The sequence below is a fragment of the Poecilia reticulata genome, chromosome 18 (genome assembly GCF_904066995.2).
Source record: "Poecilia reticulata chromosome 18, P_reticulata-male-v2, whole genome shotgun sequence".
NCBI classification, from domain to species: domain Eukaryota; kingdom Metazoa; phylum Chordata; class Actinopteri; order Cyprinodontiformes; family Poeciliidae; genus Poecilia; species Poecilia reticulata.
The window spans coordinates 4,004,135-4,028,220 of record NC_088847.1 but is presented as its reverse complement, the minus strand read 5'-3'; the positions used below and the strand labels follow the sequence as shown (position 1 = coordinate 4,028,220).

Sequence of the window (24,086 nt, the reverse complement as noted above, 5' to 3'; positions counted from 1 at the left end):
AAACAGAAGCAGGTTTGACATGAGCTGACGTCCCCAGAGCAAAGGCAGCGGGCTGGAGCGGGCAGGAGGAGGCAGGAGCGGGCTGGAGCGGGCTGGAGCGGGCTGGAGCGGGCAGGAGGAGGCAGGAGCGGGCTGGAGCGGGCAGGAGGAGGCAGGAGCGGGCAGGAGGAGGCAGGAGCGGGCTGGAGCGGGCAGGAGAAGGCAGGAGCGGGCAGGAGGAGGCAGGAGCGGGCAGGAGGAGGCAGGAGCGGGCTGGAGGAGGCAGGAGGAGGCAGGAGCGGGCTGGAGCGGGCAGGAGGAGGCAGGAGCGGGCAGGAGGGGGCAGGAGCGGGCTGGAGGAGGCAGGAGCGGGCTGGAGCGGGCAGGAGGAGGCAGGAGCGGGCTGGAGGAGGTAGGAGCGGGCTGGAGCGGGCAGGAGGAGGCAGGAGCGGGCTGGAGCGGGCAGGAGGAGGCAGGAGGAGGCAGGAGGAGGCAGGAGCGGGCAGGAGCGGGCAGGAGCGGGCAGGAGGAGGCAGGAGGAGGCAGGAGCGGGCTGGAGCGGGCAGGAGGAGGCAGGAGCGGGCAGGAGGAGGCAGGAGCGGGCAGGAGGAGGCAGGAGGAGGCAGGAGCGGGCAGGAGGAGGCAGGAGCGGGCAGGAGCGGGCTGGAGCGGGCAGGAGGAGGCAGGAGCGGGCTGGAGGAGGTAGGAGCGGGCTGGAGCGGGCAGGAGGAGGCAGGAGCGGGCTGGAGCGGGCAGGAGGAGGCAGGAGCGGGCTGGAGCGGGCAGGAGGAGGCAGGAGCGGGCCGCTCGCCAGCAGCAGCGGGCTGGTTCGGAATAAAAGCAGGAGAGGAGCGAGGAGAACAAAAACACAACAATGTCGAGTGTCTGCACTGTACGTGATCTAGTATGTTGCATCTTTCCATATATCATGGTACATATAGTTTTGAAATGAATGTAATATTGATGTAATACTTACAAAATCTGAAAGTTGTACTGTCTGAACAGTCCAGAAAAAAGTCTTACCTTAACTACTAGACAATTACAGTATCATTATGAAAAGAACATAAACACTGTCTCAGGGATATTTATTATGATAATAAGTAACTAATTGAAGATGTTTAGAAACCTTGGTTGTGATCGGGAATTTTATACTTTGCAGGTTGAACTTTTTTTGGAATTCAACTCCAAATGATTTGTGAAACACCCGCTACTGTTTCATCAAAACAACATGTAGATTGAAAACAAGAAATACCTGGGTGTGATGCTGCTTGACACACTATTGGCTGTCCCCAAAGCAGCACTATTGGCTGCCGTTTGTTTCCCGTTTGTTTCCCCTTTGAGCCGATTGGCTGTATCCCCAAGATCAGAAATAAGACAGTTTATGGTGGCTAGCTCCTGCGATAACCGCCGATACACAAATAGTTCACATTTGGAAAGCATGCCTGCATGTATTAATGCTCAGTAGAGGTATGTTTGATGGTTGAAAATAGGCAGTTCTCAGCATTTGGGAGGAAGTCTCAAGTATTCACTGACTTCAGCCATTCACAGGCGGATGTGACCGCTCTCCCAGGAGAACATTTCCTTGGTCAGAGTTGCCTGTGTTACAGCCTCCACTCTGAGGACAGGACTCTGTGCAGGTACAGTCATGTTTCTACACACCAAACTCCTTTTTATACCTTTGCAGACTGTGCTTCAATGGTGCATGATCAGCCATTATCAAACCAGGGTTTCCCCCCATGTGTATTATAAGCCTGGCAGGCCACCAGGCTTTACTTGTGCCCCCATCAGCTTTAAGCATTTTTTAACTAAAAAAATGGCAGCTGGATGAATGACTGCCGAATGCCCCAACCACTGGGCTTAGCAAGTTTTCTGGGGTTGGGGCTTTGTCAAACTGTCACCACAAAGTCTGGAGCATGAAGTTGTCAAAAGTTCAACTCCTGAAGATAAGTCACGCACTATAATACCCTGTCCACCAAACTTTACGCTCGACTCAATTCAAGTGCCATTTCAGGGAAAAGGTAAGAAATGTCCCTTCAAACAACACATTTATAGCTCTCCATGTTCTAATGACAGCATGATTTACACCACTTCATCCAGCACTTTGCATTACACATGATAATATCCAGCTTTAATGCAGCTGCTCAAGTCATTCCACTGAGATCTCTGAGCCCTGTTCCTTGAGCAAATTTGATGGCGACTTGAACCATTGGTTCTCTTGAAGATTGGTGACCTTTGCCCCTCAGAATCCACTGACTCCACTGTGATAAAGCGGCCTGTATACCTGTGGCCAAAGAAGGGATTGGAACACCTTTACCATTTTGAGAAGTTGACTCAATCAATTTGGCAATATGGTGTATGTAAACTTCTATAAGTTCCATTATTGGAATTAAGCATCTCAGCATTCCTCTGAAATCTCCAGGTGGTCACTGGTACATGAACCAAGGCACATTGATACAGGCTTTTTCGCTGGGTGTGTTTAAGCAATAAAATTACCAATATTTACTTTGGTTATCATTAGAGTTTTGTGGAGAAAAACTGCTTTATGCATCCAGTATATCAAAACACTGTTTTTCTGCATATGTTATTCAAACCAAGTCAGGCAATATTTTCACCTGCAATTTCACGTCAGAAAAGCAAGACTGATGTCCAAATTGGTACCACACAACAACAAATCCGATCAGCACAGACACATGCACAGTGAGACGGGTCCTTACCTTCCTTGCAGTACTTCCCCCTGAAGCGGGTGTGGGTGCAGTCACAGTGAACTTCTCCATAGTGAATTGAGCAAAACCCTCCATTGAAGCACGGGTTTTGTTTGGTGCAGAGGTACTCCAGGTCGCTCTCAATGCCTTGGCTGTTTAACAGTGTGGGTGGCATCTCCCCCACCTTCAGATTGGTGATTAGCCCCATGAAGGGTGGCTCATACTTAACAGTGCTGGAGGTCAGAGCAGAGAGGCGCACGTCGAGAGGGATCCCACCCACGAATAGGTCGCTGACCACAGCCATTTCCTTCCTCTTTGATTTGACCTCGGCCACTTTTGTCTCGCCATCCACCATTAGCAAAGTCTCGCGAAAATTGCGGGTGAGCAAGACCATGTGCCAGCGGTCGTCGTTGACCCGCGTCTCCATGTGCAGAATGGCCGGCTCGGCACAGTGGATGGCGAAACGCAGCTGAAGGCGGCCGCCGGCGATAAGCAGCTCCAAGAAGTCGCAGTTCCCACCGTCGTCCAGATAGAGCACCAAGGCCTGGCTGACGTTGGTCTTGAGACTGAAGCTGAGCTCACCCACGGATCCTGCTTCCCAGCGGCCATAGCGTGCGTACTGGCCTGTTGCCCCACCAAATTCCAGCATGTCCACAGTAGCTAGCATGCTGAAAAGGGCCAAAGGCCACAGGGGCCAGCATAGGAATCTTAACACCCTTGTCATACTAAAATTTCCAATGTTTTCTTTGCCTTTTTTTGATGCTTTGTAGCCACAAAGCCAATCCCCAGTTTCAATTTATATAAGCTGTACAAACAATTTAAACGGAATATAAAACTTGCTCACAGGAGCCCTGTTCCAAGTTCCCAAGCCAACAGGCAGTATCTCCCTTCACTTCCTGTTACGATAACTCTCGTCCTTATCCTGACTCTTTCCTTCGTTTCTCCATCAGTTGGTGCTTGAAAGACTTAAGAAGCAGCCGGAGGGTAAAAGAGGGGAAATATAACAATTTTAATCCAGTGAGACACTTTGAAGGGTCCTTCTGTGCCTTGGACTAAAACGTCTCTAATGTCTAGATTTTGAGGAAATTTCCACAAATTTTCGAGCTGTGCCAAACACTTTGGGGGAGGGTGTTCTTGTCAAGAAAAATAAAAGGACATAAGGTGGCAGCTTTAAAGAGTATCAGCTGCAGGGTACAAGAGGTTCATATTTTCCCCATGATCTCCCACTTTTCCAAAGCCTTAAGATTTATGTAGGTATCGGTTCCATGATTGTAGCAGCAGCTTGCAGCTTTTTTCCTAGAAAAAAGAAACAGAAAATAAATGTAAGTTATATGCCAACACTGTATCAATTGATAAAAAAAAAAAAAATAAATAAATAAAAAAAAACTAAAACAAAATCTACTTTACGTTTTAATGACGTACTGAACCATAGTGAGATACCATTACGGAGCTTTGTAATAAAGTTCAATGTAGGGAGCAATCAACACCTGTGCCTTCACACAGAAATAGTTCATATTTAAAAAGCAAGCCCCATCACTGTAGCACACACACGCGCATATACACTACAGACATGCGTTTGCAAACACACATCATTAAATCCAATGTAATTCAGAGTGGAGTGCTGCAGAGTCAATAGCTATGTGAATAGCAGATCTTGACCCTGGGGCTCAACCTGATCCCCAGCCATTAATTCTTGAGTGAGATTTAATTTCCATCACAGACAGTCTAAAATTAAAGCAAGACTCAACTCTGCTCATGCTCCCCCCGCCCTCCGTTACCCTACACTGCTTTAATGTGACAATACCAATCATGGCTGGATGCAAGAAAAGGAAAGAGAAAAAGAGAAACGGACAGAAAGAAGCAGCGTAATCGTGATCTCAAAGCACAACATGGAGGAAGATTAGGAAGAACACCGAGAGCAGCTGAAAATGTCAGAGACAGACTTTAATGAAAAAGTGAAATTTTGGCCATTTTGCCTTGCTGGATGTTCTCGTTTCCTACCATAAAACAAAATACAACACTGCATTCAAACGATAAAAGGCTGGTTTTCACTTCTATTATTAAGCCTAATAAAGCAAAGATATATACAATCAAACACCCTAACAATATTAAATCTGCTTCAGATCAACAGCACATTTTAAGCTTCTCACTCAAAAAAAAAAAAAAGCCTGAAGTCAGTGTGTGCAGACGCGCTGCAGCATCTCCCTGACAAAGATGAAAAATGTGATACCATAAACACTTAAGTCTAGATTCCACAGGGAGTTTGTTTTGGTTTTGCTATGCTCCATTTTTTAAGCCCATTAAATCTCTCTTTGAGGTTTCCTCCCAGGAGGAGTGTTTTAATGGAGTGCACACATAAAGGCAGTCAAATAGCTGTTGATGTGCAACTGCTCCAATCATCTTATTTGGGTAAAACGTCGGGTTGGAGTGTGGCAGTAAAGAGGTCAAGTTGGCTTCTGATGCTTATGAGAAAAAATAAGGTTTACATCCTGCCTGGTTCAATAAGTCGAGTTTAACATGTTTAATGGGTTGAAGAACCCTGTAATATTTTTTTATAATACATTACATTTATAAATGAGGGTCAATTGGGATAAAGCAGCTTCTGAAAAGTGAATAGGAGAGATAAAATCAGTCCAGCTTACTTTGCGCATGTGTGTGAACACTTTCCAGAAAACAGTGTTTTTACTACTATAATACATAAGACAGATATATGCAAAGGTTTATTCCCAATTTGTTTAGAAGCTAAACCAGCAAATCGGGCAAAGAAAATAAAACTAATTGCTAAAGAACAAGTACTGATATGCATCTTATGAGTTGAAATACTTCATCTTTCACTGCTGAACTTTCACTTCTGTCTGCTTACAGTCTTAGAGATTGCTGAGATCGGATTTCTTGCGTTCTAATTATTGCTGCTTTTGTCAGCAATAATTCAGTCAGGCCATATTTGAACCGTTTATTTCTTAATAAGCTGGGAATAACGATGTGTTCAGGAAAATGGGAATATTGAATCTCACGGACACCAATCAAAGATTTTAAGGTATCTGAAGCTACAGCATGGAGTAACCTTCTGTAACCTTCTGAGTAACCGTTTTTTTTTTTTTTTCTTTACTTGTATTTGAGGATGAACTACAAGTACTGCAAGACACTTTTGAGCAGGTTTGGATGAAAAACAAGGCGTTAAAACGTTAGTGTTGCCATGTCGCAGCAGTTTCATAATGTTCATCATTTCATGAAATTTGAGTGTCTGTTTAAACTGTCAAACCACAGCAGGCTGTCTTCAGTCAGACACTTTTCAGATTTGAGACGATACTGACTGCTACAGAAGACTCTTCCTACCCACAACCATCAGAAGCTGTGCTAAAACTCTTTAAATAGTAATATGAGTTACAATAACTTCTAATTTACCTTTGGGATTAATAAAGTTTTTGGTAATTGAACCGAATTCATATTTATTATGATGTACTACATGTTTCTAGTTATGTTTTCCCCTAATTGTTATAATATTTCCCTTCCTCTCTCCCTTTTTTTTAGCATATTATTTACTAAGACCTAGTTCAGCTAGGGAACAATCAACAGTTAAAAGTCTGTCCAACTGGTTTAATATTATAATCTAAATTATTGGATGCAAAACTGGAATGCATGGCACGTGAAATGCAGAAGCCTGCCAAATACTGCCTCCAAACAGTCTACTGCATACTTATAGTGGTGATGATTAGGATTTGATGTATTGTGCAGCTCTGGTTTTTGATGTTCTTCTTTGAGAGAGCAATTCCAAACTGGCATCCTCTCTTTCCAAATAAATAAAAGCCACGGAGTGAAAAGCTTTACAGAAACCCTAAAAAGCTGATTTTATGTGATCCTGTTCTTGTCCAGGTGTTTGTCATCTTTGAGAAAGTTCTTTGAAATCAGTTTTTGAATGAACATTTACATTTTTAGGAGGAATCAACTTAGGATTCACAGCAGTCAGTTACAGAGGTTAACATTTTTAAAAGACAGGATGTCTAACAATGGACCGCTGAATATTTGTGGATCATTATTTACCTATTTCAGGAGTTTTCTGTTTTTTTAAACTCACCTATTCACGGATTTTCCGTAGAACTAAAATATTCACAAATGCAAAAAAACATTCAGCTACTTGATCTTCTCAAGGTTATGAGTAAATAGCAATAAATAAATAAATAAAAAAAACAGAACTTTGGGGTACCTCACATATTAGATCGATAGAATCTGACATGTGATGTATTTGAATTCCTATTTGAAATGTTCTAGATTTGCGGTGCATAGAAGCTGAATGCCGTTTCTCCATGTTTGGTTCTGGAGATGCAGAGCCGACCAGAACCAGAAGACCTGAGTGGGCTGGAGAGGTTTTCCCAATATACAGTGGTACTGGGAAAAATAATAACATTTGTGTGATTAACAATACTTTACAAAAACACAAAATGGAACATAATGACTGAACATAGAGTGAAATGCGTCTCCTGCAAATTCCAAAACAACTAAGTAATTGTAAACTTTACGTTTCCTTATTGTGAAACGATAAGGAAAGTTGACCGAGTTCAGCCGATGTTTCGGCCCTCAGTGACCATCATTATGCCTTCACTGTGTTCCTTTGTGAAAATGAACTGCGTATGGCTGCTGCATCCATCTGGTTTTACGACGGACGATTCAGAATCTTCAAGAAAACCTGTAAATGCTCTCACCAAGAAAAAAAAAAACAATGCTCTTTCTCAAATTAAAAAGTTGGTAGAAATTCACCGTGAGCTTGAATCTTTCCCCACCGTCATCATAAACTATCACTACACATTTTGTCCACACAAAGCTCTTCACCCCTCAGAATAACTCGGGAGTCATGTGAGCCACCGTTGACCCATTTCCTCTCTCATCCCCCCCCTGGGGAAAAGCTGGCATAATCTTGACAGACTCTGTTCCAAAGTGTCTGCGGCTACGTTCAAACTGCAGCGCAAAGTGTCCCATTTCTTACTTTTATTTCCTCACTAGAGACAAAGGCTGGATGTCACTGAAACAATAGAACATACAGCGACGCAAGTTGCTCTCACGCCCAACAAATACAAAACTCTCTTGCTAGAAGGACTGATTCCAACACAATTAAATGTAGAAGAGATAAACTGACTTGTCTGATCAAAAGGGGAGTATGGATCTCTCTTCCTCTACAGTCGGATTCTGTTTGGAGGAATTTAATATCTGCTTTTTTTTCTGCAAATACAACGAGCATTTTCCTCTGCACTCACGGCGTGCCTTGGCATAAATGTGTTTTCATTTTTAATCCAGCTCTTGCCGAGCTCCGCCTTGGCCCCGGGTCTTTAGATTCCCCCACAGACCGTCGCACACCTGTTGCATGGAGCGGCGCCAGGCTTTCATCTTCGTCCTTCGGCGAACACTCAGCCCACCGACGATCAGATTAGGCCTGCTTCGAATAATTCGCTATCCGTCAGCACTAAAGGGAGCTCACCGTGTTGCGTTTCTCTCCGCCGTACTGGACGCGTCATTTAGAACCGTAAATACGACGACCGCACACCTTTCTGGTATCATAAAACGACTGAGAAAACTCAAACATTTACACGGTGGGAGGATAATGGAGACGTAGCTCAGGAAAAAAAAGAAAAACGTGTGAAACTGGGCGAACCAAGGAGTTTGTAGAACACAAGCAGGCACTCAAACAGCAAAAGTCATTCATCTAGGCGTGTGAGAAGCCCACTGGTGTACCATCAGTCAGCGTGAAGTTGCTGCCGTTGCTACCACTGAGCTCTAATTACCCAGAGCAGCATATGAAGCTGCTTTCAATATTTCTGGTCAAAATGAAAAACATGGGCAGTAAAATAGAAAAAGAAGGAAAAAAAGAGATATTAAGCGACAGGGAACAGCAAAGTTAAACATAATAAAATGTGCTGGGTCTTAGCTATGAAAACATCAAATTACTATTGCTTTATGTTCTCTTTCAGACATATAAAAGTCCTAACAAGGTGGTAGAGTTAGATAGATGCCAAGAAGCAGCAAATGAGTAGGAGGAGGAGGGAATCATCGATTCATAGAACTTAATCAACAAAAACTAGAAGACATTAGCATCAGCCTTATTCGACAGGTTTATTGAAAGGCAAACTTTTCTGCTTTGATTATTCTGTTGACTGAATTTAGTAATATGCAAAAAACTGTTCTCATTATTTTAAGAAAAGTGGAGGAGGACTAAAGCGACTTTGGCAAAAACACACCAGACGGGAGACACAGTAATACTGCAAACAGGAAGAGTACAGAGACCTGCAACTGCTGCAATTACAGCAAATAAAGCATGTTTAGAGCTGCAGATTTCACAAATACAGCTCAGTATTGGTCTGTTGGTCTTTTAACACCACCAGGTTGTGTTAATAAATGTCTTAATTTTCATTCATTTTCCTGCCTGCTGTTGTGGATAAGAGACTGATGACTGTATAAAACAACATCTCTAAATTGAGGTGGTAAAACATAGCACAAATGCAGGGATTCTGGGATAAGTACTACTATCCATGTGGTTCAATTGTCTATAATTTTCAAAAATACTGAACAAAATGGGGAAGATCACAAAAATACCTGAATGAGACATTTACTGTGCCAAAAACAAGGATGCACTGTCGATGTTTCAAGTTTCCTCTCTTACAAAGAACAGAGAGGTCTGTTAGTTTCATCATAGTCACATATCAACTGTGAGACAGAATCCAAAAAATAAGTCTAGAAAATTACAATGCATCATTTTAGATAAGTTAATGTGCGTTTTATTGAAAATGAAATAAGAGTTTGATTCTGTTGTCTATAGTTTCACTGAAGTCTCAACTTCTCAGAACATAAAGAAAAGAAAAGCTTTTACAAACTTTGTGCACACAAAAAGAGTTTGACTTCAGTTCCCCTTTGCTCTCAATGAAAACATCTTGCCTACAATCATATGAAAAGAACATTTGGGAAATAAAATTTGGCTTTCTTGTTCAATCCTTTGTAAAGCATCGCTTTTAGCAGCGTTTAGCATCAATCTCTCATCAGCTGAGGATTGCCACGTTTAAGTGCTGCGGCGCGTCTTGATTCTAACTACACGTTCGACGAACAACAGAACAAAGGATGAGATTGAGTCGACAAAGAACCAGACTAACTCCTAAAGGAGATCTGAAAGAAACAGAGCACATAGAAGCCTGGGGGGGGCAGAATGAGGTAATCAGTACCTACTCAGCAGAGTCCCTCACTCGTTTTAACCAAGTGAGCTACCACAGAGGTGTGCAAGCCTTCCTTCAACATCACGTTACTGCCTTTGATCAGCCGAGAGCCGCTGGAGACCGGCCGCGGCTATACTCGCGCTATCTGTACTTGGCTCTGATGAGGAGATGTTAATGGAGTCAGATCAAGGGCTTAAGCCTTTGCTGTTAGCTCTGGAACGGCGAGATTATCAGGGACTTTAGCAGGACTCTGTTAGGTTTTTGGATGTATTGTTGAGGAGCCTGAGCTTCTCATGGAGATACGCAACAGGGTCCAAGAGGTGGAGGGAAAGGAAGCAACATCATTAAGGCTTCCTTATATTGGCAATTTATTGTTTGTAGTTCCCAAACTTTTTTATGAAGTCAGTCAACAAACCGACACAATCAGGAATAAATTGAGAGAGGGCCTCCGTTTGTGAGGCCAACATGACTAATAAAATATTAAAGACACATGAATCTAGCAGATAGGCCAACTAGTATTAGCACAACTTGAACACAGCGATAGTCTTTTCCGACGTCCAATCAGATTTTTTCTGAAGCAAAAATTAACCCCTAGTGGGCCAAGAGAAGCGGCCTTGTTGCTCCTCGATGTCTCGATGACGCTTGTGCGTCAGATTTATGTGCGTACCAGAAACGCGTGAATGGATATTTGTATGCAAGAAAAAAAATGTGACATGTAATTATTCAACAAAGAAATAATTAACCTTCTGGGCCTAGTCAAAATAATTTCATTTAAATAACAAATGTTAATCTTACCCAAACGTATACCTTTTAATAGTGAAATCCAACAAACCACTTAATTGTGCAGTGTAGGCTATGTAGTGCATCACACAGTTACAATCCGGAACGAACCATTTGGTTTACGATTCAAAAAGGAAATCGGGGGTTCTTTAAATAATTGAAGAGGCAAATTCTTTCAGTGGTGTTCCCAGCATGCATATATAGCATGTACACCAATAAGAGTCAAATTGACACAGATCAATATAAACTGTGGCTGGGTCCTCCTGATGTTGAACTTCTGCCTGGTAACCGGATCTAGGTTGCTCTGTATGTGTGAAATGCTAAAAGTTCGCTGCAGGGAGAGGGGAAAAAAAAATGTAAGTGGAAAACTGTGTTCGTCTGTGTGCGAGTCTGATCATCAGCATGTGAGCTGGAGCCTGGAGATGTTTTGGTGGGAAGCGCAAGGCTGACTGGCCAAGCCTCAAAATTCTCCTGTTTCAATTAACCAGCCCAGCAGCCTGCAGCTACACCACTCTTATCTGGGCGGAAGCGGAGGAAAGAGACAGGTATGTGTAGAGCGAGACAGAACACAGGCAAGACAGGCGGCGCTGGAAAGTGACAAAAAAAATAAATGTGCAAAGTGAAGAAGAACCAGTGGTGAAAACATAGAACTTCCATCTTTTGTCATTAAGACACAAACATTCAGTTTCTACTCTTGACCAATCACTAAATACGTCTTAAAATGGAAAGTAATTAAAGTATTTACTTCCATCTGTACTTTATGGCTGTGTAACTTCAGAGGAGCTTCAACAAGCTCATTAAGGTTGCATTTATGTGTTTTTCTTTTGTTTTTTGTTGGTTTGATGACAGATTCAGATTTTAAATGTCATTTTTTCATTAATCGTAAGTAGAAAATAATTAACTGATATAAAGTTGGTCAAACATCCAGCTATGTGTAATTATTTATATAATCTGCTTCACTTTGTGATAAAGTTCCTGAAATAAATAGACTTTTTGATAATATTCAAATTTATCCAACAGTCTTTATGGTTGAACCTTTACTTCTTTATGTTTTATCTGTCATAATCACCAGGCTGACAGAAAACCCATTAATAAAAGGAAGCTGGTGATCAACCTTTACAACCAAACGAGACAAAATGCATGTTGAGAACAAAAAGCAATAAACACTCATTACCTGTATGGAACACACAGTAACCATGGCGAACATTTTTCAAACCAGACCAACACAGTCTTTTCCAAATATACTGTGATTTATTATGTACCTTTGCACCTTCTGACTGCTCATTGTTATTATTCTGTAAAAGCGAGCTACAAGAGTCACCACTCTGCCACATAACATTCTCCTTCAGCCCAGAGTAAGTGATGGATTTCTGAATACGATATTGAATTTCATGTATTATTTGTGCGGGTGAGAGCTGGGGGCAGAATGAGAACTAAGAACAGTGAATGTAAAAAAAAAAAAAGGAGAGGAAGGCCAGGGAATTAAATACCAATTCAGACGTAATGTTGAATGAAGGCCAACCAGTCACTCAAGCATACATTCAGACAGAAATTAGTTTAGGATTTGCAGCAAGCATGGTGTTTTCACTTTTATACTGAGCCTATTGTTATTAACAAACCAGTTTTGAGATCTTCTAAGTCTCTGTTTATATGCGTCATCTATTTATTTAAGAGTTTGGGTTAGGGCTAAGGTTAGAGTTATGGGTGCAATCCCCAGACAAACAACCAAGTAAACCTGTTTTTTTTTTGTTTGTTTGTTTTGTTTTTTATTTATGAGAAAACAATTGGTTTTTAAACACCTACTATTGAATGAAAACAGAAGAAATACCATCACTATCACTACCATCTTTGCTTTGTGAAAACAGAGACAACTTTAAACTGCATACCACTACCACTGCTGTAACTCAACTCTATCTGTGTCCTAATCAGGCAGAAGACGAGCTCTGAACATTGAAAAGTGTCCCAGTTAAAGCTACAGAGGATTGCATTGTTGCAAAACAAATCAAAGGAATCAAAAGAAACAGACTCTTAAGAGATCTGGGGACCGACCAAAGCAATATGCCAGGCTCTGTATATTATGCTTGGCGTTATATCTTAGTTATTCCAGCTTGCAGTGGTGTTAAGAAGCCAATATGATTACTAAGAGTCGGGGCCTACGGATATCCAGAGCAGGTGAGCAATGTGTTTAATTTCACAGACCTTGTAGACCCACTAAGCTCATTATGGGGCCTCTCAATTCCCTCACTGATCTTCCTATGGTGGCATATTGATTTGGGCAATATGGTTGAAAGCTGTGTATAACAAAAGACCTCTCACCAAGGTATTCTCATATGGAGGCGACTGTATGGAGTCTTTCACTTTTGAGCCCCAACGTTTGAGTAACTCAGAATAACCGATGAATGGGGGAACTGACACCGCGCTGAAAACATTGATTTGGGTCGCCTGTAGAGCCGCTCTAAATCGGGCAGGTAGTGAGGTAAATCGCACAGGTTTAGTGTCACACACACACACGCATACACACGGACAAAATACACAGTGGGCAAAAAAAGGAAAAAAACTTTTTTGGGAGTTAGCTAGTTGCACAGGGTGAGATAATATTGTTCCTAACTGCAAACTCCAGAAATTGAAGAAAGCACCGAACCTGCAAGACAAACTGCCTCCACCTTCAAGCAGCCTCAGCGGGGATGTTAGACAGGAAAAAATATGACCCCTAGGATAAAATAATATTACACCAGCTGGCTCTAAGGCCAATTGAAACCACTCGGTGTCTCAAGATTTAGTACTGAAACCAAGAGGAACAGCGGAAAGTCAGCCGTTCATCTGATCGATGCAGAATGCACCGCTGACGACCTTGTAAAACCCATCCATACCACAGAGGCTTTACAGGGGTTTTTCAGGAGAATAATGTTGAATGTTAATCATCGAGACATGACCCTCTCTATAAAGCATAATGGATTATAAGCATCTATGGATTCAGCATTTTAGCACACACTAGAATCCGTTTGGTGCAGTACGCTGATAATGCATGGTTGTGGGCACTTCATAATCGCCTGCATGTGTAGCGCACCAAGTACAGTTTAACTTAATGTCTCTATAACGGACAGCTCAGCGTATCGGTAGATCACCAGCAGACTGCAGGCTTCCTGCAGAGTTTCATGAAAAAATGACAAGATTTGTACAATCGCTCACTCAGTCATTTACATCCATTTTAATAAATTAAAAATAGAAAAGAGGATTATGAATTTATGGCGCATATTTCTACAAATTTGAGGATCCTGCAAAAACAGACAGAAGAGAGATAGAACTAGGAAGAAAAAAGGAAAAGAGAAAAGAGGAGAAAGAGAAAGAAAGAAAGCAGAAAGAGAATGAAACAAAACACAACGAGCAACATGAGGAAAGAACAAAATAAAGGAAGCAAGAATGGAAAGTAAGATGGTCAAAGAATGAAGGACAATAAGTGAAAATAGTATCAAACAAATGAGAAATTAATCAGGGAGGAAGAACTAAGGAAATAAATAAGAAAACAGGAGAGAGGAAGGAATTAAGGACACAAGGAGGCAAGATGGAAGGTATGATTAAAGAAAAAGGCTTGTGAAGGCTAAGGACCGAGATGACAAGGGAGGAAAGAAGGAAAATAGCAAAAGTTGCAAAGTAGCTTTAAACAATATTCTGCCATTCAACAACGTTTTGAAAACACATTTTTTGCTGAGTCAGTCAGTAACGCCGACACTTAGCACCTGTTTCAATCGTTCCTGGAACAACCAGTCCATACAACCAAAGGCACAGTCTTGTTATGCCAGTGGTAATGAGCATCGGCTTCTGGAAAATATCAGATAACAGCCACATGCAGAAACTGCAAACTGTGTTATGACAGATCATGTAAAAAAAAACAAAAAACAAAACCATCCAATCAGAGCCAGGAGGAGGGTCTTAGAGCTGTCAATCATCCCCATGTACATGCTGATCACCTACCCACCCCCATACATGACCTCCCTTGCTCTCTGCTAAGCTACAGCCATCAGCAGAGCCTGTTGTGAATGCTAAAACTAGTTAGCTTTTCCACCAATGACAGTGTATTATCATGTGTCCTACAATGAGTTTTTCTCTGCCATTAGCACATTTGGGAGCATGTTCGCGAGGGTGACTGACAACACTAAGACCCTCCTCCTGGCTCTGATTGGTTGTTTTAGACCAGGAGCGGTGCATTTCTTCAGACAGCAGCAGTCGCACCAGGAGGACCTGGAGGAGTTCAATCTTTTCACAGATTTTCTTTCTCATATTGTATAAAAACATTACATACACCAGCTTCAAGATTATTGACTGGCACAAAGTTTCACACAGTCGGCAGATTGCTCACTTCCTCTTTCCTGAACCGTGTGTAGTACCCACTTCCACCTCTATCTTGCAATCAAAGCACGTCTTATAGGAATCTTAGTACAAGAGGAATATGTATCAACCAACAGTTTTAGCATTAATGCATCCCTTTGGCTGTATTCTCAGTGAAAGAGATGAGGAAGCTAATTAGCTTCACTAGTCCACCAGTTCAGGTCTCAACCAGTGAACACCTGACCTGTAGGGGGGCACGCCTGTGTGGGTGGCTTGCCTAATTCACAGCAAGACTGGAAAAACTATTTGGGATTTGGGAAAATAATCCAAATGGCAGTAAATGACCGTTGTTGAATCCATGTCATGTTTCTGTCTTACAGTTCATGCAATAACACAGCTGAGGATTTACCGTGTGTTTTTTGTGTAAGGTAATGCAGCTAGCCGCGAGGCTCATGACTCGAAGCATTTTAATGCATTCAAAAAAAAAAAAAAAAGAAAAACATGCCTTGGTACCTGGGAACATAACGTGTAGCACGGCGATGAGAAACACCACAGACAATAGAGAGCACCCAAACCGTGTTTGGAGCAGGAAGGTAAGAGGAACAGAGCGGAGCAAGAACATCCAATTCAATTTCAAAACTGTGCCGGCTCAGTGTACAAACACAAAGGCTTCATTACGCGCAGATCCCCGGCTGAAGGCAGGAGTTAATTCACCGTCTTCAAGCACAAACAGCAGGAGGAGGGGGGGGGGGGGAGATCAGGGGGTTAGGGTGAAGGAAGCAACAAGAGGACTGCTGGAGCAGAGAACGTAAGGTGACATGGAGAGGTGAGAAAAGGGGGGAGATCTGAGGAAACACTAAACAGTAGTTAGCTTGCTGCGCTAAGAGCATACTAATGCACTATTAAAATGGAGCACTAGGCCAGAGAGTAATGACTTCCATTATGTGTCTCTAGATACTCGAGTACTAGAGGCATGTTATTGCATCCATAAATCTGGTTGCACATTAAATGATCAACTTTATGAATAAGTAACGGGCTGCACAGTAAATGGACACGGCTAAAGATAGACTCGTTCATTAATAAAACTTTGACGTGTCAACTCACTTCTACACATTTCTGAGTCTTTCATTTAAAATAAGCTTCCTCTTTTTTTACAATCCCATAAAATTCTATATAACTTCACAGTTGTATTCTTAAAGAGCCTAGTCAAAGTTTCCCCCAGAAAACTTGCTAAGACTTGTGGCTTAGCAGGGGACGTTCGGGCAGTCATTCATCCAGCCGGCCACTGTGTTTTTGAGTTAAAAAATGTGTAAAACTGACAGGAAGTTTAAAAATATCAGCTGATAATTATGTGTTATTTAAAAATTGGAAGATTAATATCTGAACACCAACTATAAAGTCTTAAAAAATGCAAACATTAAAAAAAAACTTAAATAAACAATGCTAAGCCTGGTGGGGGCACAAGTAAAGCCTGGTGGCCCGCCAAGCATATAATACACTGGGGGTAACCCTGCTATGTTCACACAGCAAAAAGCACAACATTTTTCAAAGTAATTTTGGTCAAGTTTCTAGTGCAATTATCTTTGTACACTTGAAATTAGACACAGATAACTTAAGATTTAACTAACTAATAGTTTGTTTTAAGTCAGTAATTTCTTCACATTGATGAAAAGGTTCTTGTTCCATTAGCAGATTATTTCACTTGTACCAAAAAAATTTTCACATGTTATAAAGCCTGCCACGATAAATTGTTCCAGAGGTTATTGCGATAAACGATAATATTGTTTTGAGACCGTTTTTAAATAATATAATGGTAATGACAAAGTAACGCAAGAACACGTTTTAAAAGATCAGTAAACTTTAAATTTTAATTAACATTAAACACTGGAACTGGAAGACATTTTAAAAATCCAAAATAAACCAAAACGATAAAAAATCCTTGTAAACAAAATTGTCCTTAAAAAAAAGGGGGGGGCTGGTTGAGACCAAAGCACCAAACTGAAGACTTTTATCATCCAGTTTTTGGTAGAAAGGACCTAAGAGAAAAATGATAAATCATGCCAATGGAAATTATTGAGTTTGTTTTATCATGCAATTAATTGATTTATTGATTATTGCCTACATAATAAGTGAAATAATCTGCCATTGGAACTAGTACTTTTTAAATCAAATTCAAGGAATCACTGAGTTAAAGCAATCTCTTATAAGTTGCTGGAAAAAAAACCTATAAGTTTGTTTTGTTTTATTTCATACATAATATTTGCATTAGAAACTGGACCAAATATACTTGGTAGAATTTTGTGTTTTTACTAAGCCGTGTGGATGCACTCTACCTGTGCACAACCAGTCATAACCTGTTGACGCTTTCACATTTTTTTGAAGACACAATCTCAGTTTTCAATGTATTTTATTAGGATTTCACTGAATAAACCAACACAAAGTGCATCGTTTTGAAGTTAAAAGAAAAAGAAATGCATGTTTTCAAGAGATTTTTCTATGAAGATCTTAAAGGTTGTTAGAGAACATTAGTGAGCAAACAAAATCCTTGTTCAGTGGTCCGTAGAGGTACTGTCATGTTGGATCGGACGCAAGAAATTCCTTGGCAATAGCAAGAAGCTAAAGGTGTTTGCCTTTCCTGTGAATGTATGAACACAACACAAACTCGGTAATGAGAGAAAGAACACCAGGGACGACCGCTGTGGTTTGTGGTCCCAAGAGAAACGTCTCTAAACTGGGCGTAAATCAGACGAGGGCCTGCAGACAGGACGCCGATGGAAACGGCACAAAGACAGAGAGGGGGAAACGGAAAGGCAGAATACTATTAGAGCATATTAAAAATTCAGTGCTATGCTCTTGCTGACGCAAAAAATGAGTGCCCTCATTTGTTGCCTGTCACCTCTAGGAGCTCAAATGACACAGAGGTGGGAGATGAGTGGAAGGGTGAAACCAAATGAGAGGAGCGTAGGCAGCGCAAATCACAAAGGGAGCAGAGGAGAGTCAAAAATTTGCAGTGTTGAGTGGGATTAAAATGAGACTTTTTATGGTATGTATGCGTGTGTGTGTGTGTGTGTTGGAGACAGCACAGACCGGAATGGATCAAGGGAAGCCAAGCTGTTATTTATTAGAAAAACGGTCCATGGAAAACGCCATTAAGGAAAACAGATATTGCAAATGGCCAGTTGCCTTCATGACTGGGCTCAATGCTTTGCGCTCTGACTGGACAGTCGAGCGATCCGGCTACTTAAAGGGCCTCGAGTCTGGTGGGCAAAATCAGATCAGAAGAAAAACAATGCTAAAAACAAAATAAAGAACAGGTGACAACAACACTTAAAAAAAGTGTTGTCATGTCATGGACTTTTTTTTCTTTTTTTTACATTAATCTCACTTAATTCTTTTGGTTTAATGACGACAACTTGCTTTATTGTGTTGAATTAATTTAACTTATTCAGTTTTAATTTAAGGAACTTTTTACTTGGACTTTACTTGAAACAACTAAGTTCAGTGCCATGTTCATGTCCTACGTCTGACGTCATGACACAAGCTTCATCAGGGACAGATCCTGTACTGACCAGGCGCTGTGGTGGAGCAGGGGTAGAATAAAACAAACATAAGGCGACCCAAGTCCTCAACGTGGCTGTCGCAGGTTCGATTCTCGGCCTGATGACTCTTGCTTTGACCTTTTTTGTGCTCCCTCTCTGTCACTCCCCACTTTCCTAACTACTCTCAAATAAAGTCTAAGAAAAAAAAAGCTTTATTACTTTATCTCTTTATTTGAAGTAAACTAAATGATTTGAATAAGACTGAAATAAATGTGTCAAGTTAAAACAATGGAATAAATTAAGTTGGATAAACTCAACTGAATCACTTGTTACCAATTGAAGCAATTCAATAAAGTTGGTTAAACTATTTTCTTTTTTTGGTGTGCAACTTTCAGAGCGAGGATGTCATGATGACAGTTATGACGGGAAACAGCATTACAGTATGTATATGAGAGATGGTGTGAAACCTTGAAATAATTCAAACTGCGATCAGATAATGGTCAACTTCGAGGTATTCTGGGACCAAAGACCCTTCAGTACCTGCATCTCTGTTCTATGGGATGTAGGTGTCATTGTTGAATTGAGTCTGGTTCCACTCAGGCTTCCGTCTAACACAGGATTAAAAGTTATATTTTTTCCACTTCTCCCTTAGATTTTTTTCCATCTCTCAGAAACCGTCCTTGCCAGTGTGTCCAGCCTGTCAACCAGCTCCCATCTGGCAGTTTGTCACAATCAAGATTTATGCTTGCCTGCGTGCCCTTGACGTGTCAATCAGTTCACCTTACTGTGTCATATTCACCAGTACAGTACAGAATAACCCTTTTTCCCCTCTTTCTGTTGCAGCGTCCGATGTCTGTGACAGAAATACACAAAGATTTTTAAACAACTAACAAGTTGTGTATTTTTGGAAAGTCTCTAATAATAAGCTAGATGACATTGTATTTCTCTGTACATCATCTGATGTTAGGAGGAAACAATTACGGGCATACACAGATGGCCTACATTTTGGCTAAATTAAAAATGTTAAAACAATGACGACAGAATTTGGATTTAATTGTGCCGCTAGCTAGTTCCAACAGATTGAACGGACTGGGCAGAAACGAGCGCATATATACGGTCTTGGCAACAAGTCAGCAGCAAAAGTGTGTGTCCAGGCTGCAGAGGAACTGATGTCGATCGAGGCAGGCGGCAACACTTGGACACAAAACCACTGATCTGTGCCAGAAAAGAAAACCAAAGAGCTACTTTCATCAGGTTCTTAGGTTTTAAATCACTTATTCAATTTGGTCAAATCCAACATCTGAAGGTGAAATATTGTTTTACTGCTGAAGTGCGGAAAAGTGTGTCACCGCTCAGTTTGCAGAAGTTCTTTATATCTGATATCTGTAAAAAGACACAAACAAACAAAAAACACATTTTACCACAGTAGGGACAACCTTTGAGCTCTTTAGAGGCGGCACTGATTGTTACAGCTTTCTTAGTTCCAATCAGGGCGTGTGAAGCTTTGCCGCCAAAAGTCCAAAGAATATTTAGGTTGCATAGGATAGACTGTTGGTGAGACAGAAATAAAAATCACTTCAAAAAAGGTTAATTTCCTCTATGAAGGCACAACCTTAACCTTCACCACAATGAAGCAGTTTGAACATAATCAGCACAAGCCTAACGTGGGATCAGCTAGTTACAATAACCACACTCTTAGACCAGTCAGAAGTTTGGATATGAATCTGTTCCCGTATCAGTCAGGATAATTCCCATGATCTGACGATTGTTTTCCATTGGTTACCAACAGACCAATGTGCCTAATGAATCAAGATTTAAAGTGACCAGTACCCCACAATTATGTACGTGTGTGTGTGCGTGCAAATTTTTATACTGAAACCCAGGAAGGAAGAAAATCCATACCCAGTGATGCAAGCCTTTGTGGATATGGAATATGGGTTTAGGTTAACTGCTAACTCCAACCTGCAGGTGTCAGTCTGTAACAGATCAGAGAAGAAATGTTGGCTTCTGAAAACGTTTACCAGCACTAGAGTAGGTCAGGTATAGACTCTTTGAATAGCAGGCCACGGACTTATAAGGGTTGTCAAAAAACAGACATTTGGTAGAATAATATTGCTTTCATTGAGTTGATTTCACAGTAAAAGGTGGTAATAGGGTGCTACAAGGTCGACTGTACAAACAGACAAGGCTTTCAAACCAAACTTGTAATTTCGTCTCAAACCTTTGATGAGAAAAGATGGCGATGGATGCAGTCAATCATAAGGACTGGCAGTCCTTGGTATATTTGCAACAAACACTTCTTACAAGGTAAACATTCATTTGCTTCATGAGTTTGGAATATTACTAAGATTCTTGCAAATGTTGTGTTAGGGAAAAGGTGTGTGTCTAATCATTAGCGACCACAAAGAAAACACCTCCACCATCATGTAGCCTAGCATGATCTGCAGGACTAGGGCTGGAGACTCCTGAGCTAGACTTTTGTAAACTTTTAAATCTATTCTCACCAAAGAGGAAACACCTTTTATGACATAGTGATATAAACCATGTGGTCTGAATGCAGGCAAAGTCGGCAATGTGATCAAATCAAACACGTCAAAAGGGATTCTCTTCTAATTGGTTTCTAAGCTAGCTGCTACCAACTTCCGTCTATGAGCCCCAACTAGATGAGCTACATCCACAGACAGACTTAGCTCGACTTAAACCAGTGGAAGTCATGTCTGTTAATAATTTTAAGTTTTAGAAATAGTCATGTCATCACACCCTTCTGGAATGACTAAATCTGTTAAAGCTCGACATCCTGGTCTTTCCATCTTGGAAATCATTCCGACAACAGAAGATCGCCAATTTGAAATACACAACTAGTGTGCTTCCATTGAGCTTTAAAGCATAGAAAATAACAAATGAATACCAAATTAACAGATTTTTCTCCTTTCTTGTCTACAGAAGTGGAGTTAAAAAGTAAATTTCTTCTCCAAGTTAGAAAATCATGAAAAGGGTTGTTTGACCTTTTCATTTACCTCTTATTATCTTAGTTGCCTCATGGGTAAAAATCTATAAAAGCACTTATGGTCCAAAGAGGATTTACAATAAAGGACCTAGAACACATAAAAAACTGGTACAAAACCCTCAAACATAAGACACACCTTGGATCTGCAATTACAACCATGCTAGGCTTCCATCCACCTTCCAGCTGCCATATACAATATCAATATTTGGCAGCTGTGGCACTCCAAGTATTTGTATAAGTGTGGGTAATTCTTCATCGTCACGGCAATGTGTTTGCTGTATGAAGGCTCACAGCAGTAGATGCAAAATTTTGACAAAGACGGTGTAGCCAAAGTCATTTAAGGTCACAAAAAGCTGGCGGCGTTGTGACGGCAACGGGGAGCGGAGGAGGGAGAAATCACCACACACATTACAAATGATGTCGGCATTGCCCATATTTAATCTCGTTGCCATGGCATGGTTTATTGCACAGTCCAAATTTGCCAGTTCAAATGACTTTATAATGTTTTATCAATCCCCAGCCTGCTCAACGGTGTCAGGAAATTATTTAAAGAAAGATGTATTTTCTACACTTTAATTTAGATTCGAAGCATTTCAAAATGAAATGGATGTAAAATACCGGAGGGGGGAAAAAATGTTTACTGCCAATAGATTTGTAGGATTTTATTAATGATCCCAACGGGTCACCACTTTAAGTGATCTGGGGAAAAAAGTAATAATTATCAGAAATTATCATCTGTCAACACAGTAAATATGTTTCATATTATTTAATTTGCTTACAGTAATGAAAACGCAGAAATCTTTTCTTTCTATAGCTGGTATTGTAACACCAACACTTGACACTGAAGTCCACCACTGTCTGTACAAATCTTTTCCCTTGAGACTTTTTAATATTTATTGTTTTAAATGGATGTCAAGTTTAAGTTACAGGTAGAAGACAGAAAAAACAACAAGGAGCAGTTTTTCAAATAACTCAAAATATGGAATGGCTGCCAGTCTTTTCAGTTGAATTCTAAATATAATAGCAAAATAGGGACGAGGCGACCCTGAAGTTACTTTTATTAGTCATCTCTGAACTTCAGATGTCAATGCTGCTCTTTTCCATTACATAAGACGGCCTACAAGATCAAGAGTGGTGGGTAAATACGATTTTCCCCTAAAATGAAATGATCACAGCTTAAATACGGAATGGACGCTACATTTTAACATAATTGCTCTTTGACTCTTTAGTCTTAGCAAAGGGATTATAAAAAGCTGAGAACAAATCATTAAGGCAGGAGAGAAACACGCCGCAGCTTCGTTGGGAAGCAACGCTGAGGGAGCCGCTCGATTGACTGATCATTGCCTTTGAAGCCGATTAATAATTAAACAGGATCTTTTAACGAGGTAAAGTGCTTTGACTGGAGGCCATAACGCGAGGCCATAAAGCTATGTATAGTCTGTCTGCCCAGAAGAATAATGCATGCTAAAACTAACAAAATGCATTTTTGAGTGCGCCGAATAGCACCCTGGGGCATCGGGGTCGGTACTTGTACTTTCCGATGATTCATTAACCTTTAACCTTTGCTTGTACCAGATATACGCCGCACATTTTAGCCACAGGCAAAATGCCGATCTTAAACAGACTGCAAAAACATCATCGCTGCACACCTTGCCCATCAGGGATCTTTATTAAACCATAGAAAGTGGTGATTTTTACCTCTATTTGTAAAGCTGAGGACACACTGCCAGATTGTTCCGCCTCATTTTAAACAGATTAAAAACACTTGGGCTTCAAAATCAGAGAAGACTACAAATTGTGTTCTTGTAGAAAACAAGAAGAGGTATTTTTCTTTTTTAAAATCGAGTGGTTAATGCAAAAAATAAAATAAAAATCATCTAGAATGGGCATGTGGGATGTGAAAGCAGAGTGAGTAACCTCAGCATTAAGCTTAAGGATTGTGGTCAGTAACAGTTGGCAGGGCTCTGCTCTGTCTGGCTCTTTCTCTGACTGGATTATAGTTGCACGCTCCCTCATGTCCCTTTCTAACAATAGCAAGAGGTTTGATAATCCTTTTCTCTGCTTTCTGGAACTTTTCCTTTGTAGAGTCAACATCTTCGTACCTTATGCCACTTAGATTTCCTGTCATAATCCAAGCAACTAGGCGGAAGATTTCCAAAACTTGACATGCCATGACCGAACTAAGAAATGGGGGGAAAAAAGGACGTACAGAGAGAGTGTCAACTGCTGAAAAAAAGTGGGGGTTTTACAATATGTACACTAGCTTTATGTAGCAGTTTTTGAGGTTTTACAATGTTAAATGTTGTGCTTGAATTCAGCTTGCTTCTCAGGTAAATTTGACCCAAAAGTTCACTTTTGTCTGCACACCCGAGTCTAACCATGCTAAGAGTAATGAACACCGTTTAGTGCACCTTTCAGCATCTTCGCATTAGCTCTTTGAGTTCCATCCCAAACCCACTTCCTAGAACCACCGACAGCTGTGGTTCTGTTTGGGGAAACCAACTGGAGGTGGTTTGATGTCAGTCATTGATTGGTTCATTGGCCATGGGGGGGGGGGCAG

The 24,086-nt window shown here is 41.1% G+C and overlaps 1 protein-coding gene across 9 annotated transcripts in view; it reads right to left on the bottom strand.

The window, feature by feature from the left end:
• Positions 1–24,086, bottom strand: part of nrxn2b (neurexin 2b) — an 811,982-nt gene that overhangs the window by 729,831 nt on the left and 58,065 nt on the right. For all 9 annotated transcript variants that reach the window (XM_081599837.1, XM_081599839.1, XM_081599838.1 and 6 more), the window contains exon 2: positions 2,694–3,977. In XM_081599837.1, the coding sequence (XP_081455963.1) occupies positions 2,694–3,405 (712 nt within the window). In that variant the 5' untranslated portion in view covers positions 3,406–3,977. The remainder of the gene's footprint in view (positions 1–2,693; positions 3,978–24,086) is intronic.